Source organism: Danio rerio, chromosome 15, assembly GCF_052040795.2.
Source record: "Danio rerio strain M-AB ecotype USA chromosome 15, GRCz13ab, whole genome shotgun sequence".
Taxonomy (NCBI): Eukaryota; Metazoa; Chordata; class Actinopteri; order Cypriniformes; family Danionidae; genus Danio; species Danio rerio.
Window position 1 is genome coordinate 40,548,966 of NC_141035.1, and position 20,036 is coordinate 40,569,001.

General features: G+C 36.5%; 3 protein-coding genes across 5 annotated transcripts; all 3 read right to left on the reverse strand.

Annotated features, from left to right (window-relative positions):
• Nucleotides 1-1,504: 1,504 nt before the first annotated feature.
• On the reverse strand, nt 1,505-4,270 carry si:dkey-42l23.7. The gene is made up of 3 exons (XM_087284530.1): nt 4,189-4,270; nt 3,466-3,743; nt 1,505-3,103 (listed from the first exon to the last, which is right to left on the reverse strand). The coding sequence occupies exons 2-3, from the start codon at nt 3,467-3,469 to the stop codon at nt 2,145-2,147; spliced, it is 963 nt and encodes a 320-aa protein (XP_087140656.1). The 5' UTR covers nt 3,470-3,743; nt 4,189-4,270; the 3' UTR covers nt 1,505-2,144.
• Nucleotides 4,271-10,937: 6,667 nt separating this feature from the next.
• On the reverse strand, nt 10,938-14,038 carry LOC137487699 (C3a anaphylatoxin chemotactic receptor-like). Of its 3 annotated transcripts, XM_087284531.1 has the most exons (4): nt 13,932-14,019; nt 13,591-13,636; nt 13,230-13,502; nt 10,938-12,105 (listed from the first exon to the last, which is right to left on the reverse strand). In XM_087284531.1, the coding sequence occupies exons 3-4, from the start codon at nt 13,231-13,233 to the stop codon at nt 11,156-11,158; spliced, it is 954 nt and encodes a 317-aa protein (XP_087140657.1). In that variant the 5' UTR covers nt 13,234-13,502; nt 13,591-13,636; nt 13,932-14,019; the 3' UTR covers nt 10,938-11,155. The 3 variants fall into 3 exon arrangements, with proteins under 3 accessions (XP_087140657.1, XP_087140658.1, XP_087140659.1); XM_087284532.1 differs by lacking the exon at nt 13,591-13,636 and having other exon boundaries at nt 13,932-14,038; XM_087284533.1 differs by lacking the exon at nt 13,591-13,636 and having other exon boundaries at nt 11,023-11,991; nt 13,932-14,038.
• Nucleotides 14,039-16,920: 2,882 nt separating this feature from the next.
• On the reverse strand, nt 16,921-18,567 carry si:dkey-42l23.5. Its single transcript, XM_087284534.1, has 2 exons — nt 18,163-18,567; nt 16,921-18,058 (listed from the first exon to the last, which is right to left on the reverse strand). Exons 1-2 carry the CDS (start codon nt 18,164-18,166, stop codon nt 17,109-17,111), a joined length of 954 nt encoding a protein of 317 aa, XP_087140660.1. The 5' UTR covers nt 18,167-18,567; the 3' UTR covers nt 16,921-17,108.
• Between the last annotated feature and the right edge of the window lie 1,469 nt (nt 18,568-20,036).

Genomic DNA, 20,036 nt, shown 5'->3' on the forward strand with positions numbered 1-20,036 from the left:
AAAGAGGAGGAGATGGGGTGGAAGGGGGGATTCTTCCAAAACGAAGATAGAGCAATAAGGAGAAAGTGATCCCTTTATATTAATCTAGGATCATTCTGATTGGATTTTACTGATTACGGATGAGTGGCCAGCGGTGCACAATCATATCACGTGCTCCTCTCGAAATTAGTTTATGAAACTTCACTTAAATGCAATCCATGAAACAGAAAAGTAAAGCTTGATTTCTTCTACTTAATAACTCTCTGAATGATATGGACATTTTAAAACAGCACTGCTTTTTTAAACTAGCAGCTTCAAAAATTAAGAATTAAACAATCTTTAATTAAGCCAACAGTGATTCGTACTTTACGTAATATATTATTTGCAATTTCCAGAAATGTAAATAGGGCTACGTTTTCAGAATGAGCCTAAGCTGGAATAAAAATCCAAAACAATAATTCAGATATTGTTCGCTTAAGTATCCTCTCTATTCCTTAGTAAAAGCTTGTCTGAGCTAAAAACTGTTACTGCTTTCTAAGAGAACTCTTCGTGATAAAATAAAGAAAGATGAAAAGATAAAGTGTTTTGTGAATACGGGCCCTGTATGCTAAACTAACACTGCATTTATAACTAACGCTAGATATTTTTATGTTTTTAATAGCAGATAGGCTATGTTAATATAAAGGACATATTGTCTACAATTTTTTTAAATTTCTAAACACAATTTATTTATTTATTTTATGATTAGTTCTTTTTATAAAATTATTATTATTAATTATTAACAAAACATACAGGCTGAAAAACCTATATAATGAAACATATCAATTCAAAAACCTTCACCCCCCTCCCCTGCGGTCTCTTAAAACTGGGCTTTACAATGAATATAAGTTAACATAAAAACAAAAACAGAAGACAGTATCAAATATCAATTAAACAAAGCAAGGCAATTATTCTGGATCCTGATAATTTCTTTGTGCAATAAACAAGGAGATTTTGTCAGCACCTAAAGTCCAGATCTGTAATGTACTCATTTGTACCAAGTTCAACTCGCACCGTGGATAACTCCAACATTATAATGTTAAAGTTGTACCAACCACTTGTACATGTCCAAATTATGTGGAGGCAGCCAATGTTGGGCTAGTAATTTTTTAGCAGAATTTAAGTCAGCCAGCCAAATAGCTTTTTGTAGCTTGGTAAGGTTCAACGTAGAATCATCACTCAGTAATAGAACAGAAGGATTCAATGGTACAGGATAATCAATAATTTTTGATAGGATGACACATACAGTATCTCATTCCAAAATCTTTGTACTTTCTCACATTCCCACATCATATGGAAAAAAGATCCAAGTTCCTGGTTGGGACATTTATCACAGAAAGGACTAAAGGAGGCATTGATATGATGTCTTTTGAGTGGGGCCCAGTAGGTTCTGTGACAAAAAAATTTCTAAGCACAGTTTTGACTGATAAATGGAACATAAAAATGGTCACGTATGGGGGATGGAGGAGATGACGCGAGGACCCAATTGCAGAAATGAAGGATTTTATTTTCCAAAAACAAAGCAAAACAACTGAAACATTCCTGGGGAAAAACAGCATTAATACACACTCATACTAGGCTTGACAGGATTTGGCATGACAGACATGAGAGATTACAACATTTGAAACATGACACAACTAGTGTCTGGAATCTGCCACCTAAACAAGAATTAACAAGACTTAAACAAAAAAGCTTTAAGATGACTTTAACGATTTAGCCGATATCATAAAAAATCCATAACTGGTCATCCGACAAATAAACAAAGTGTTAGTACTGATTAAAGAAAATAGAAATACATTATGTACACAGCAATGCTTTTAATCTAATAAAATAGACAAACAGGTCAACAAAAAAAAAAAAATTCTACAAAAACAGACTGAGACTTAAATGCACACACTGAATTAAACAATGACATCAGCCCTAAGTGAATATACAGACACTGAAAACAAGAACACACAACTAAACCAAGCACAAAACCTGGATTTATAAAACTATAATTTACAAGAGATGTCTTTGACAGAAAATTATGCTGAATACAGATGACAGTTACTGTTTAATTGAGATAATTATTTGCATTATTAAGAATGATTGAAAAGATCCCCCCCCCCCCCCCAAAAAAAAAGTTTCTACATTTTTAGCAATTCATGTGTGGTTTTCATCTCTTGCTCATCCGTTTGTGTCTGTCTCATTTCTTTAATGTCCAGATGATCTTCAGCAAACGCCGTCTCCAGCACCAGCAGCAGAGACTGTTTCAGCTTCTTCTTATAATCATCACACATGAACACATAGAGAAATGGGTTCAGACTGTTGTTGAGATTAACCAGGTAGAGAGTAAAAATAAATATGTTCCAAAATTGATAAGTGAGAGTCCAATTATTCTTTTCTGCTCTTGCCATCAAAAAATAGCAAACATGTTGTGGAAATGAACAGATGAAGAAAGTCAGGATTACAGTTATAATGAGTCTGTATGGCTTGAGCTGCTTCCTCTTTTTAAGGCGATTGATTTTTACTCCAATAGCGATGTATGAAGATGCAATGATCAGGAAGGGGATGAGAAAGGACAATATAAATCCATATGTGGCACGAATTGTAAATGTAGTCTCAAAAAGGTTGAAGTAAGGTAAAATGTAGACTATGGATGAAACAAAGATGATGATACAGATGATTCTGGCTTTACGCGGAGTTCTGTTATTTTGAGCCCAAACAGCCATCCATGTGCACAGGCATCGATCCAGACTGATGACTACAAGAGTCCAAACGCTAACAAACACATTTTGTGTAAATGAAATGCTAAAAAGGCTGCCTGTAAAGACACTGTGCTGATTATTCACGATTAAGAAATAATTTGTGATTGAAAGTAAAAAAAAGATGAAGTCTGTAATCGCCAAATTCAGAAACCAAATGGAGTTGACAGTCGTCTTCATTCTGCAGCCGGCCAGAAATATGACCAGACCATTTCCAATGACACCCACTACCACGGTTACAGTGAAAATGCAGGCAAAAAAAATATCAAATCCCTTGTTGTCCACAGTGCTCTTGTCTGTTGAGTTTCCAGTCACATTTTTAAGCCCAAAACTGCTGTTTTCTAAACAAAGAAGCACAGAAAGGACTGTCAGTGTGTCATTGTGCTGCAAAATTCTGAACTATTAGCTATTAGAGTATATCTGATCATGCTCCTCTCAAACATTTTAATAAAACCTCATTAGAATAAAACCAATAATTAGTCTTTTATATTGAATAACTTTGCATTTGCAGTGTGTGGATTCATTAGAAGCACATACTTGTATGAAGGGTCATTTGTTTGACAAAGTAAATGTGTATCTTGTGCTTAATTATATGGATTTTACATTATCTCTGTGCATTGTCTGTGTTATAAACAATCTTGTATTTATATTCTGAAAAGTTTCCATAAACATGTAATATGCATGATAGATATTAAATTCTTACCCATGTTGAGGTGTCAATGCAGTGGAAAGAGTCGAGTCTTGATCTTGTTCCGTCTTCTTGTTTATGGTAACAGATAGTTGGTTTTCTACCAGAGCAACCCTGGTACATCCCTATTGACTGATAAAACTAAATATGGTCCTCAGCAAATATCTGCTGTTGGGTATTGCTTAATTTAGCATGTCGGTTCTTCAATGTTGCTGACCCCTTCAGCACTCTGATTAAGGAGTAGGAGTCAGGAGATATTTTCCACCTTTTATTGTGAGCAAGGAGGTAGTTTTCTGCGATGAACAATAAGTATAAGTAATTAATAAAATATCAAACACAAAAAATGTTTATGTACTGACACAATAAATATCCCCGTTACAAACAATACAGTGTTTGCAGCTCTCTTAAAGTGCAGTCAGCAGACCAATGTATGCTGGGTGTAAACAGAAAATTGACATAGATTACAAAAGCTGCATTATATAAAGGACGTGTGACAGCATAAGGCATAACAAATGTGGAATATAGTACACTGAATCATAATCAAACACAACAAGATGCCAACGATGACATCGGGATTAGCCGCGATGCCGATGCCAGAACTTTCACTGTTGTTTCACACGGAAACTAAAGCTTAGTAAACTTAACTAAAGCAGTCGATCGCGGGTCATTAACAACATCACAGACTTAATATCAAACATACATGGGTAGTTACAAATATGCCGTCAAGGAACAACTTACCTGCCAAACCCTTTACCCCGCACTTCACAATGCCTCACAGATGGAACCCGTGTCTCGCTCAGATGACTCAATACCACTTCTCATAAATGGGCTGTTTCTAAATCCCTGTTGACAACTACTTTGAGATGCACCTCGCCTTGACTGCAATGTAGACGAGAGCAGGTGGCTATGGGGTTCCATTTGTGTCAAAATTCCCATGCCTGCTTACGGCTTTGTACTTCACATTTGTCTTCGTACTCTTATTGCACGTATGTTCAGGAAAATCAGCATTGTTGACGTAATTGTTGTCTGTTGATGTCGTCCTAATCTGTCGTCCTGCTGTTTTTTTTTTTTTCCTGTTTTGTACTGTCATATTATAAGGGGTATTCTATCATCTGTTGTCCTTATTGTTGTCTATTCATCTTTATTGTCATCCTTACTGTTGTATATGCTGCCGTCCTTATGGTCGTCTGTTCTGTCATTCGTACTGTCGTCATATTATCATTCTTACTATCGTCTATGCTGTCGTTTATACTGTCATCCTTACTGTCGTTATATTGTCATCCTTACTGTCGTCTATGCTGTCGTTATATTGTCATCCTTACTGTCGTCTATGCTGTCGTTATATTGTCATCCTTACTGTCGTCCATGCTGTCGTGTATACTGTCATCCTTACTGTCATCTATGCTATTGTTTTTACTGTCGTCTATGCTGTCGTTATACTGTCATCCTTACTGTCGTCTATGCAGGGCCAGCGCGTCCATAGAGGCGACCTAGGCGGCAGAATAGAGTTCTGCGACCCCCGCGCGTCCTCAGTTATATCTGCGCATAGGGCGGCAGAATAGAGAGCGCAGTGTCCGCGACACCTCCCTCCCTCAGCACCTGCGCGTCCTCAGTTATATCCGCGCATCGTGCGCTGGAAAAGAGGTCCGCGACACCTCACTTCATTTTCATAACCGGTCACTTTTGTTTTCACATTGGGGTTGAGGGCGGCATGATCGTCCTCTGCCTAGAGCGGCAGTTCAGCTTGCTCCGGCCCTGCGTCTATGCTGTCGTCTTTATTGACTTCTAATCCAATCATCCTTTTGTTGATTTGTTCTGTTATCTGAAGAAGTTATGATCCATTATCTCTGCATGATTGCTATAATTATGGAAATTGCCAAATGTGAACAAGGCATAAACACTAATAAAGACTTTTTTTTTTAAAGTACATTTATAAAATGTCCCTGGACTAATATACGTATATATCATTTTATAAGCAGCCTATGTATGTAAAGTTGAAGTACATATCACTCCTATGAAATATTTAAAAAAAATTCCCAAGCCATGTTTAACAACAATACTAATATTATTAATTATTTACTGATTTTATTAGTCAAACCAAAAGAAAAAGACATTCACTGAAAAAAATACTATTTTTTTGTCGTTGAAAAACATTTCTTAGAGACCAGGTTATGTCAAAATGGTGTCTCTACTCAAAATGCTCCCTTGAAACCAGTAATGCCTCTAAAATAGATTGACGACAGTAAGGAGGACAGTATAAACGGCCATAAGGATGACAGAATAAACTGCAGCATGGATGAGAGCATAGACGACAGTAAGGATGACAATAAAAATGACAGCAAGGATGACATTACAGACGACCATAAAGATGGCAGCATTTACAACGGTAAGGATGACAGTAAAGATTAATTGACAACAATAAGGACAACAGATCAAATGACAGAAAACCCAATATAATAAGATACAAAACAGAGAAAAACCGACAGGACAAAAGATTAAGATGACATCAACAGACAACATATATGTCTATAATGCTGATTTTCCTGAACATGCAGGCAATGAGAGTAGACGTCAAATGTGAAGTACAAGGCAGAAAGCAGGCATGGGAATTTTGGCACAAATGGAACTCCATATTTTTGAGCCCTCTGCCCTCCTCTAATATGGGGTTTTTATTAGCAGCCTATGTATGTAAAGTTGAAGTCCATATCACGCCTATAAATTTGCTATTATTTAAAAAATATATTTCCCAACCCACGTTTAACAATACTAATATTATTGATTATATACTGATTTTATTAATCAAACCAAAAGAAAAAGACATTCACTGGAAAACAACTATTTATTGTAAATACAGGAAAATTGTCCTTGAAAAAGATTTCTTGGAGACCAGGTTATATCAATGGTGTCTCTGCTCAAAATGCTCCCATGAAACCTGTAATGCCTCTAAAAAAATATAAACAACAGTAAGGATGCTGGAAGCATAGACAACAGTAAGGACAACAATATAACGACAGCATATACAACAGTAAAGATGACAATATAACGACAGCATAGACGACAGTAAGAATAATGTAGGTATATACTATACAAAAATAAACCGTTTTAACACCATAATAAATTTTCAGTTTACTAAGGCCTCTCTGAAAAAAAGATTTGAGATATTTTCTAAAAACAATAAACACCGAAGGAGGTTTGAAATATTTTTATAAAGTATTTGGATTTGATGATATTAATGAAACCGTGCAAACAGAGCATTTTTTGGGTGAATGAAAGCAGAAACTACGCTACCTTTTTTCTGTCATCCAGTCCTGCGCAGCGCCGCTTTACAAACGCATCGTGGAAAAATGCAAAAACATAATGTGTTCTGTGTCCTCAAACAATTGTTTATGTTTTTATATGACGTGGTAAAATATAAAAATGAAATTTTAAATACATGTAGAGCTTTATGAGTGAAAAGCTGCTGAGCGCAAGGATATATAGCCTATATTTTATTGCTTGCTCTTGAAACATTTAACACTTTACTGAAGATCACTGAATGATATGCAACATCCTTAAAAAAAGTGGGATTACTTGGAAGTGTCATATAGCCTATAGGGAAAAATCTGGAGCATTTGGGCTGAATGTTTGAAGATGTCTAGCAAAACGAAGATGTTGTAAAACACATTTCATACCAAGTTATTACAAGAGCATTTCTGTAGTTATATATTATGGGTGCACTCACTGCGCTGGGTCCCTCCATTAGTTGCGAGACCACTCGATGCACGATGCCAGCAGTTGGTCGGCGAGTAAATGAATTTAATGAATGAAAATACATAGGCCTGTGCATATAGACATATAATATAATGCTGTACAGTAACGTGTCATTTGTTTATTTCAGTTGTCTTTATTTGAATCGTTTCGTTATGATGTGATGGTGTGCTTGATCTGCTTGATTTCCGCTGAAGTGGGCGGGCTGTGTGACGTTTGATTCGGGGTACATTCTGGGGGTGGGGTTTGCATGACGATCTGCGAGCTACTAGCCCAACAGTGGAAACGCGACATGATTTTGGTCTCAGTACTCAACCTCCAGGGCGATTAGCCTGGCCCAGGCCCGATAAAAGCCCTGGCTCGCACTGGCCTTACAGTGGAAATGCCACTGTTGAGTATGGACGGTACAGTACAGACACTCGACAGTCTATAAAAATCTCCAGTAACACAAAAAGTCACTAGATTTGTCGCTAGTCGCTATTTTTAAAAAGTGGTCACTAGAGGGGTCTGAAAAGTCGTTAAATATAGCGACAAAGTTGGCAAAACTGTTCTCAATATGCGTTCTTCAGCAGTCTTACACCCTCGTGTTCTCATGTAACTTCATCATCAGCTGCCAAAGTTCAGTTTCAATACCCAAGACTGCAAGAACAGAGGACACGTGAAACTTCCCAGATGTGTTCTTGATATTGAGGACACACTGATGCAGACTTGAGCACCGATCTCGCTCTAGAAGTCCCAGAAGTCATTGCGACTGAAGGTGGAAAGCACATCATTTTGTATAGGTTTATAAGTAGTTAAATTCAGAGATATAACTTATTTATCTCAGGAGTTTCCCTAAATGAAATGGTGAAAGTAAACATTACCATGAGCATCTTAATAAAGGAGAAAACACATTAAGGGTGCTTATTTGCTGAAATTCCTATTAAAATCACATTTATTTATATTGTGCAATGTATATTTATAATGTTTTTATGTATGCATTTTAAAAAAGTAGTGTAAGACTTGAGATACCACAAATATTTTGTTGTCTTTGACAGTTAAAATAATGAGCTGAAAACACAGAGACAATCGGTTCCACAACCCAGCAGGTAGGAATGCGGGAAAACCAGCCCTTCTCCTTTCCTTCATTTACATGTGAAGCATGCCTGCAACCCCAGTTCACGCACACTCTCTACATACTATACTCACAAAGAAAGTCATTTCAAAGTCTGAATGTTCTAAATCAACCCAAGTGACTTTATCTGTCATGTTTGATATCATTTAAAATGTCTCAGTGTGACTGGTACAATGGTCTTATTCCCTCAGAATTAGACATAATCAAAACAATAGATATATAACTTCAGGTATCTTTTGAACCACTGTGAAGAGTGTGCCTTTTCTAAGGACAGAAACTCTTCCACTAAATGCAAATGCCTTCTGTTATTCGACACACCCCTTTCCTCGAGGGGATTCTTGGAAGTACTACTTAAGGGGAGGCGTGATCCTGTAACTAGATCAGCCCATAGTGTGGAGCTCTAATGCTCCATTCTATGTATATTTTGAAGTCAGGTATGCATCTTTTAATCTCGGATTTATCTTTGATAATTTGATGTCTTGTATTGATCCTTTATGAATCGACTGAATGAATTGGCATAATACACATTTACCTGACTAATAAATTGTTATGTTTAGAATTATTCAAAGAGTTTGTCTTATTATCTTTAGTAGATTACATTAAGTCAATAACACCACAAGCCACTGTACAGGTTAGTGATGGACTAAAACACGATAGACGGAGCGTTGCACGCTATACAATGCATGTTATCCGACTAACAAATTGGCATTAGTTCAAGTACACTTAGACTGTAAAAGGCCAATAATGGGTTTTCTATTTAGAACAACAAAGTAATGTTGAGGCCAATCTAAATGTGGATAAGCCTTCATCTCATCAACTTGTAATACTATTTAAATCATATGGTGATTCCTCAAAGTTACTAATAGTTTAAGTGAATTGGTCTGCTTGATTCTATAGTAATGATTATGGTATGATTAAACAGTTTTGCTGTGATTTAGTAGATAGCACATCTATGGGGATCACACAACAAAATTTCTAAACTGAGTAAGTAGAGTTCTGCCTTTTAGAATTGTGGTTATTCATCTGTGTTTAATGACCAAGACTGACATGCTTGTGCTTAAGAGGTTGTATACTCGGCCGGTACAAGACTCAGGATGTTATAGGAATCCTAATAAGCAAAAATAATATAAAATAACGAATCAAAGAAAATATTAAATCATAATCTAAAGTAATATTAAAAAAAAAAAAAACATTCTTATCATTGTTTTATAAATGGAGTCAGATAAAACGAGTATAAAAATATCATTATTCTAAACCACCTAATACTTAAATTGGAGTCAGATATGAGTTATGTTATACTGTTGGCACTAGGTGTCACTGTGAAAAGAGTGATATAGAGAGTTTTGCAGGAAGTGAAGTGTGTATGGTGGTGGCGGTTGCACATGGATTAAAAAGAGTTAATTTGAGTTACATCTGCATCGTGTTGATTATTCAGTTAGCGGACATAACAAATTGGCGACTAGGATGTTGAACGTCTGCACAAAGTATTTATGAAGTATGGCTGCAATTAATGCTCTGTTTTCTAACCCTTTTCTTCCTTGCACGGGAGAGCCAGCATACCCTTTAGAAAATGTTTCGCAACTAGTGATATTTTAGTCTGCGATATTTTAGTCACAACCATTGAAACCCACTTTAATGGAATTCAGAAAAATATATTATAAACATAATACTTAAAAGTATCATTTGAATGCTATAAAAATAGTTCAAAGTTAGTACACTTTTACATAGTTGTCACAATTATAAATTAAATTGAACTTTTAAAATATATATTTAAATAGAAAATGTAGTATATAGAAATAAGGTGCACTACCTCAAAATATAATATAAGTGTAATGCGTAAAAGTATAATTTGAATGCTATGACAATAGTTAAAAGTTAGTACACTTTTTGCATAGTTATTGTAAGTATAAATTCAATTGAACTTTTTAAAAATATGTTTAAAAATAAAGTGAACTATCTCAAAAATGTATTATAAGTGTAATGCTTAAAAGTGTCATTTGAATGCATTTGACAGTATGACCCAGGTGAAAAAGTGCATAATACAGTTAATCTAAGTGCACTTAATGCGCTTCCAGAATGTACTTAAAGTGCTCTATTTTTAGTGACTAAATTTGTACTTAATGTACTAACAGTCGATCTTTAGTACGATTTAAAAATAAACTTAAAAAAAAACTAATTGTACTTGACTGTTATTTTGACACACCATTAAGTTGAACTAAAATATACTTTCATTATTTATATATAAGTATACATATATACACACACACACTCACATATACATATAAATGTGTATGTATATATATATATATATATATATATATATATATATATATATATATATATATATATATATAACTTCATTTAGTTTATTTAACTCAATCATAGAGACACACAATGACAGAAAATGAGTGCTCAACCCAAGAAAACTTGAGCTGAGCACAAAATACGAGACATGACAGGACAAGTGTCTGGAATTTACCACCAAAACAAGAATTACCAAGCCCGGAGTGGCAGAGAACTGACAAAAAAGCTTTAAAATGACGTTATCAATTTAACCGAGGTCAGTAATGGTCATCTGAGAAATAAATAAAGTGTTAGTGCTGATTAAAGAGAATAGAAATTATTTATATACACAGCAATGCTTTTAATCAAACAAAATAGATGAACAGGTCAACGACACAAACATCAATGAAGACAGACTGAGACTTAAATACACACACTGAACCAAACAAATAAAATCAGCCTTAAGTGAATATACAGACACTGAAAACAAGAACACAAAACTAAACCAAGCACAAAACCTGGATTTATAAAACTATCATTTAACTTTTTTTCCCAATATTTCTATACTTTCAATTCAGATGTGGTTTTCTTCTCTTGCTCATCCATTTGTGTCTGTCTCATTTCTTTAATGTCCAGATGATCTTCAGCAAACACCGTCTCCAGCAACAGCACCAGAGACTGTTTCAGCTTCTTCTTATAATCATCACACATGAACACATAGAGAAATGGGTTCAGACAGCTGTTGAGATTCATCAGGTAGAAAGTAAAAACAAATAGCTTCCAAAATTGACCAGTGAGAGTCCAATTATTATTTTTTGCCCATACTCTCCAAAACCAGCAAACATTGTGTGGAAATGAACAGATGAAGAAAGTCAGGATTACAGTTATAATGAGTCTGTATGACCTGAGCTGCTTCCTCTTTTTGAGGCGTTTGATTTTTACTCCAATAGCGATGTATGAAGATGCAATGATCAGAAAGGGGACGAGAAAGGACACTATAAATCCATATGTCACACGAATTGAACCTGCAATCTTAAAAACTTTAAAGTAAGGTAAAATATAGCCGATGGATGAAACCCAGATGATGATGCAGATGATTCTGGCTTTACGCAAAGTTCTGTTATTTTGAGCCCAAACAGCCATCCATGTGCACAGGCATCGATCCAGACTGATAACTACAAGAGACCAAATGCTAGCAAACACATTTAGACATGTTGTGATGAAGAAAAGGTACTTTGTGAAGACACTGTGCTGATTGCTCAAGGAAACATTTGTGATTGAAATTAAAATAAAGATGAAGTCTACAGTCGCCAAATTGAGAAACCAAATGGAGTTGACAGTCGTCTTCATTCTGCAGCTAGTCAGAAATATGACCAGACCATTTCCAATGAGACCCACTACAACGGTTATAAAGAAAATGCAGAGAAAAAAAATCTTAAATCCCTCCTTCTTCACAGTGCTCTTGTCTTTTGAGTTTTCAGTCACATTTTTCAGCGCAAAACTGCTGTTTTCTAAACAAAGAAGAACAGAAAGGACTGTCAGTGTGTCATTGTGCTGCAAAATTCTGAACTATTAGCTATTAGAGTATATCTGATCATGCTCCTCTCAAACATTTTAATAAAACTTCATTAGAAAAAAAACAATAATTAGTCTTTTATATTGAATAACTTTGCATTTGCAGTGTGTGGATTTAATAAAAGGATGTCTTTGTATGAAGGGTTATTTGTTTGAGAAAGTAAATGTGTATCTTGTAGGGCTGTGCAATTAATCAAAATTTTGGTTTCGATTTTGGCTTCTAACGATTATGAAAAACCATTAATCGAGATAAAACAATTATTGCATCATATAACGCCCCCTTTCCAGTTGTACACATTTGTTGCTCTGCAAAGCTCAGTTTCACATGTAAATGAGAAACCATTAAAGTGAAAGTGCGCAATATTTCTGTTGCCACCTGTTTTTATCATTATTAGTCAAACAACAAATGAAGAAAATCCCTCACTGCTCTTGAATGAAGGACTGCTAGCTAAAATGTTTTTCTTACAGTGAAAATGCTTAAATCACAGTTTGTTTCCTATTTTATTTTATTGTATTTATTTCCCTTTGTAGGGAGGACAATATCTATATAAGCAGTTAAAAGTCATAATTATTAGCCCTGCTGAATTATTAGCGACCCTTTCCCCCCAATTTATGTTTAATGCAAAGAATGTTTTTTTTCAACTTATTTCTGTACATAATATTTTTAATAACTCATTTCTAATAACTGATTTCTTTTATCTTTGCTATGATGACAGCACATATTTTACTAGATATTTTTTAAAAATACAAGCATTCAGATTTATATATATATATATATATATATATATATATATATATATATATATATATATATATTCACATAAGTGCTAATAATTTAGACTTTAACTGAAAATCATTTTGAATAATCGTGATTAAAATTATGACCAAAATAATCGTTATTATGATTTTTCCCATAATCGAGCAGCCCTAGTATCTTGTGCTTAATTATATAGATTTTATATTATCTCTGTGCATTGTCTGTGATATAAACAATCTTGTATTTATATTCTGAGAGGTTTTCATAAACATATAATATGCATAATAGATATTAATTTCTCACCCATGTTTTGAGATGTCAGTGCAGTGGAAAGAGTCGAGTCTTGATCGTGTTCCTTCTTCTTGCGTGTGCAGACCAGTAGTTGGTTTTATACAAGAGCAAATCCTGGTACATCCTGATTAGACTAAATATGGTCATCAGCAAACATCTGCTGTTGGGTATTGCCTAATTTTGAATGCCAGTTCTTTAATGTTGCTGACCACTTCAGCACTCTGTTTAAGGAGTAGGAGTCAGGAGATATTTTCCACCTTTTATTGTGAGCAAGGAGGTCGTTTTCTGTAATGAACAATAAGTAAATAATAAAATATCAAACACGAAAAATATTTATGTACTGACACAATAGATATTCCGTTACGAACAATACAGTATTTGCAGCTCTCTTAAAAGTGCAGTCAGCAGACTAATGTATGCTCGGTGTAAACAGAATATAAATGGACATAAATGACTAAAGCTGCATTATATAAAGGACCTGTGACAGCATAAGGCAAAAGAAATGTGGAATATATGACACTGAATCATAATCAAACACAAACAAGATGCCAACGATGACCTTGGGATTAGCCGCGATGCCGATGCTAGAACTTTTAATGTTGTTTCACATGGAAATTAAAGCTCGCGGCCGATCGTGGGTCATTAACAACATCACAGACTTAATATCAAACATACAAGAGTAATTACAAACATGCCATCAAGGAACAAACTTACTTGCCAATAACTTTACCCCGCACTTCACAACGCCTCACGAATAGAAACCGCGTCTCACTCAGATGACTCAAAACATACCACTTCTCATTTATGGGGTGTTTCTCAATATGCGTTCTTCAGTGGTCCCTGGGTTTTAGTGTAATGTCATCATCAGCTGCCAAAGTTCAGTTCCAATTAGGCCCGGCCCTGTACATTTGGGGGCCCTAAGCAAAATAATTTTGGGGACAGAGTTGCAGAAAGCTAGCTGCCGGCAGTAGTGATAGGCCCTGTTTACACGGTCAGGTCTTGATGCCCAATTCCAATTTGTTGCCTACATCAGATTTGTTTGCCTGTCCGTTTACACATTCTTTTAATTGTGACCCATATCAGATTCTTGTCTTTACACTTGCCATACAATTTACAACTTTACAATGATTTTGAGGCTGAGGAGGAGGGAAAGGGCCATCATCGAAGCTTGCGCCTATGGTTTATATAAGGTGTCTTCCACTGACTCATCTCCCCAAAGGGCAAGAAGGCAGGTAACATCAACCACTGACCACTTTCTTCCTCCATGTTTCTTCTTTTGTTGTTGTTTATCGCGTCAGCGTCTCCACATATGCTTTTCCTTCTATGTCATTAAACCACAGGGAAGTTCCAAATTGTCGCAAAATGACGTTCTAAAAGAAATGCCTCAATAAACCTGATCTGCCTGTTTACATGACAGTCGCATTGTCACATATCCAATTTATATCTGATTTATTTCCACATATGAAGGATGCCTAAAACGGATCTCTGAATAATCAAATCCATACATTTTTTTGTGAGTTTACATGGTCATAGAACAGATCCGATCTGTTTTACATGAGCAAAAAATCAGAATTGGGTCACATTTACTGGCAGTGTAAACAGGGCCTTAGTCTTCACTAGTCACACTTCACCAGTCTTTGAGCTTAATACTAGACTCGATCGTTCAGCAGATCACCAGAATGTATTTTCTTTAAATACTGTTTTTGGGTGAGTTTTCTGATCATCATAAGTAATAGGCTGCATGTCCTAATGTTTGTGGCCACGACAAAAAAGTGGTAAAGCCGTGAATAAGTGAACAGAAAACGAAGTTAAGACAGACACGCTGCAGATTTGAAGAAACAAAACAGTTCGAGGCATCATCAGTAGCATCATAACCAGTATTTGTTTATTCTTTAGCGAAACATTGATTTTATTTAGTCACATTTAAAAGTGCTGTGGTGTGCATGCAGAAGTGACGTTTTTGGTCCCCATGGATAATGTCAGTGAGCAAAATCTTTTAGATGAGACATTAAACTGAGGTCCTGATTCTCTTTGGAGTAGGGCAATACTGTACTCCACTGTTCTGTAATACTGACACAACAGGCCTGTATCCAGCCTGGTGATGATGGGGGTAGTTGCATTTTGAAGTTTTTCCTGTCATTTTGTGCTTATTTATGAGGCTTAAATACTCCATTTTAGTGTTAATTTATCTGCTAATTTATCTAGCTTGTTTTCTTTGTAGATGGTGTCAAAGAAGCTTAATGTATATGAAGAAAAGAGAATAACAATTCAAAACAATATTTCTGATATTGTTAGCTTAGTGAACTATACAAAAAAACTCAGCAAAACGTTTTTTTCTGCCTTTTAGTAGAACGCTGTATGCTAAATTAACTCTGCATTTATATTTAAATGTAAATTATAGTAAAATGTAAACATTTTGACTGATACATGGAACATAAAAATACAACCCAAGCTCATTCTGGAAACGTAGCCCCGCGGACATTTCTGGAGACCGCGATTTACGTGGCCGGAGGTACGTAAGGCCGTGTTTAGTTTTTTTCGAGCGAACGCTGCGGGGCGGTGTGGCGCCGCTCTGCTCCTCCTCTTCACGCTCGCCACCCGACGGCTCGCCTCCGAGTGGAGGGCTTTCCCGATGCAACCAGTTTGTCCACTTAGCTCACAGCGTTGCGTCGGCGGAGCGGAGGCCCCGAAGGAGGAGAAGGAGCCGGCCGCGGTTGACGACGACCGGGATCGAGTCCGGGGAACAGCGGTTCCGGAAATCAGGTAAGACGAAAAACGGAATCTGAAAAATAAGGGCGAGAACGCGGCGGGATCCGAAAACGCGGTCGAAATCGAAGACGAGGGCTTTTGCTTTTATTTTGGAGGGCTTTTGCGAACTGTCGCTCGGGTTTAGGAAAGGAGGAGGAGGAAGGGGAAGGCGGCCGAGTCGGCCGATCCGGCAGCTTTTTGCGCGAGATAGGCACGGGCGTGAACGGCGCGCGCTCCCGAGAGGCACCCGAGACGCGAAAAAGCGCGCATAGCGGCCTCTCGCAGATCCACGAAAACAAAAACCGCTCGAATACGTACCTCCCGGGACGTGTATCCGCGGGGCTACGCTTCCACAATGAGCCCGGGTTGCAAAAATAGTTGTTCACACTTTACAATAAGGTTCATTAGTTAATGTTAATTAATACATTTATTAAGATGAACTAACAAAGAACAATACATCTACTACTGTATTTGTTCATGTTAGTTAACGCTAGTTAATGAAAATACAGTAGTTCATTGTTAGTTCATGTTAACTCATGGTGCATTAACTAATGTTAACAAGCATGGACTTGAATGTTAATAATGCATTAGTAAATGTTCAATTATGATGAATAAATGCTGTACATGTGTTGTTCATGATTAGTTCATGTTAGTAAATGCATTAACTAATGAACCTTATTGTAAAGTGTTACCAAATAGCTTAAAAAATACTGTAACAACCTGGTCCTTTCCATAAAACTCCATCACTGGTCAGTAATGGTCATCTGATAAATAGTCTTTGTGCTGATTAAAGGGAATAAAATGCTACCCAAACACAGATGCTAATAGCAATGCTTTTAATCTAAGAAAATAGATGAACAGGTCAACGACACAAACATCAACGAAGACAGACTGAGACTTAAATACATACACTGAACCAAACAATGAAATTAGCCCTAAGGGAATATACAGACACTGAAAACAAGAACACAAAACTAAATCAAGCACAAAACCTGGATTTATAAAATTATAATTTACAAGAGATGTCTTAGACAGAAAATTATTCTGAATACAGATGACAGTTACTGTTTATCTGTGATAATTATAAGCATTATTAACAATGATTGCAAACTCTATTTCCCTCCAAGACAATTTTCTACATTTCTAGCAATCCAAGTGGGGGTTGTTTTGCCTGTTTATCATTTTTGTGTGTCTCATTTCTTTAATGTCTAGATGATCTTCAGCAAACGCTGTCTCCAGCACCAGTACCAGAGACTGTTTCAGCTTCTTCTTATAATCATCACACATGAACACATAGAGAAATGGGTTCAGACAGCTGTTAAGATAAATCAGGTAGAAAGTAAAAATAAATAGCTTCCAAAATTGATCAGTGATAGTCAAATTATTATTTTTTGCCCTTACTCTCCAAAACCAGCAAACATTGTGTGGAAATGAACAGATGAAGAAAGTCAGGATTACAGTTATAATGAGTCTGTATGACCTGAACTGCTTCCTCTTTTTGAGGCGATTGATTTTTACTCCAATAGCGATGTATGAAGATGCAATGATCAAGAAGGGGATGAGAAAGACCACTATAAATCCATATGTCACACGAATTGTACCTGTAATGTTAAAAACTGTGAAGTAGGGTAAAATGTAGCCGATGGATGAAACCCAGATGATGATGCAGATGATTCTGGCTTTACGCAGAGTTCTGTTGTTTTGAGCCCAAACGGCCATCCATGTGCACAGGCATCGATCCAGACTGATAACTACAAGAGACCAAATGCTTGCAAACAGATTTATACTTGTTGCGATGAAGAGAAAGTATTCCTTGACAACACTGTGCTGCTTGCTCAATGTTAAGGAAGCATTTGTGATGGAGATTAAAATAAAGATGAAGTCTGCGATCGCCAAATTCAAAAACCAAATGGAGTTGAAAGTCATTTTCATTCTGCAGCCAGCCAGAAATATGACCAGCCCATTTCCAATGAGACCCACTATGACGGTAGAAAAGAAAATGCAGGAAAAAAAAATCTTAAATCCCTCGTCCTCCACAGTGCTCTTGTCTGTTGAGTTTCCAGTCAAATTTTTAAGCCCAAAACTGCTGTTTTCTAAACAAAAAAGCAGAGAAAGCACAGTTATAAACAATCTTATATTTATATTCTGAAAGGTTATTATAAAAATATAATATGCATAATAGATATTAATTTCTTACCCATCTTTAAGGTGTCAATGCAGTGGAAAGAGTCGAGTCTTAATCTTGTTCCGTCTTCTTGTTTGTGCTGACCGATAGTTGGTGTTATACCAGAACAAACCTTGATGCATCCCTATTGACTGATAAGACTAAATATGGTCATCAGCAAATATCTGCTATCATGAGTGGGCATCAAACCCACCGCAGAACATTTCCTGCCACACTAGACTTTTTTTTTTGTTCAAACATGAAGCAAAGAACTTTAAATAAAGCATTCAGGAGTTTTAAGAAAGAATCAGGCATGTACTGTGACAGCGGAGGATATTCATGATGCTCATTGAAGAAATTACTGTGACATTTCCATTGAATTTCAAAAACACATTTCTATGTTATGTACTAATTTCAACATAGGCTCATTCTGAAAACCAATCCAAACCAGAATCCAAAAAATGTAAAAAAACAAGTAAATAACAGGGTGAGAATGTGGTCAAATCTGAAAACGTGGGAAAAATCAGACAAGAGCTTCTGTTTTTCTGGATTGCTTTTGAAAATTGTTGGTTGGGTTTAAGTAAGTGGGTGGGTCAATCGATAAAATTGGTTGGGTTAAGGGAAGGAGGAGGATGGGTCAGTCAATTGGTCGGTCAGTCAAGTCAGTCAACAGCGGCCTCTAGTGGGTTTATGTGAGAACAGCATGGTGAATGGTACTCGCAAGAGACATTTAAGATCTCAAAAAGCATATACAGCGGCCTCTGGTGGATTTGCAAAAACTGCAAAAAAGTACCTCCTAGGACAAATTTGGCGCTCTACAGAAATGTATATATAGGTACATTTTCAGAATGAGCCTGGGTTGAATAATTTGGTTATACACTGAAGACAAGCTTGCTCTCTGCAGTTCTAACATGGTCGCCCACTGAAGGCAGTGTCTGGTATTTTTTCCTCTGCACTTTAATTTTGATATAACTATCATCTATTACAATCTCCCATATAATCAGATGATAGTAGTTTTGTTTGATAGTAATGTATAGTATCCATACTGCATCTGTAAATGTTTAATGTGTGAAATCATTGGGCAACCAACACACACACACACACACACACACACACACAAACACACACACACACACACACACACACACACACACACACACACACACACACACACACACACACACACACATATTAAACAGCAAAATAAGAATGTAGCTGGGGCAGATATGCAACACGCAAAGTGCCACGTAAGTGTATTGAATTTACAGTGTACTTTTCTAAAAAACTGCAAAGGAGCAAACCAAAATGATTGGGTAATAAAGGGGTAACAATAAGATATTTAACACGCATAGAACCAAGTAAGTATTTATGAATCAACAATGTACTTTTCTTTAATTATTGAACTCACATAAAGCATTATGCAAGGATGGTGACAACCTAATGCAACTTGCAAACACCTGCGTAAGTACATTAATAATAGTACCTTTATTTAGTGGTTGGGTTTTATATGAAGTGTTAAATGAATAAAAGGTCTACAACCTGTGAAATTATCAACCCAGGTTCATTCTGAAAATGTAGTCCCATGGACGTTTCTGGAGACTGCGAATTATGTAGCCGGAGTTACGTAGGCTATGGCTGCATTTAATTTTTTAAGCGAAGGCTACAGAGCGGTTTGACGGCGTTCCTTTTCGCGCTTACTGGCTGACTGCTTACCTCCATGTGGAGGGCGTTCTCGCCCTAAGCAGTTTGTCCAGTAAGCTCGTCGTGTACGTTGGCGGACTTGAGACGCAGAGAGTAGCTGACCACAATGATGACCGGGTTCGAGTCTGGGGAGGAGAGGTTCCAGAAATCAGGTAAGACAAAAACAGAATCCAAAAATAAAGTGAACAAGTAAATAACAGGGTGAG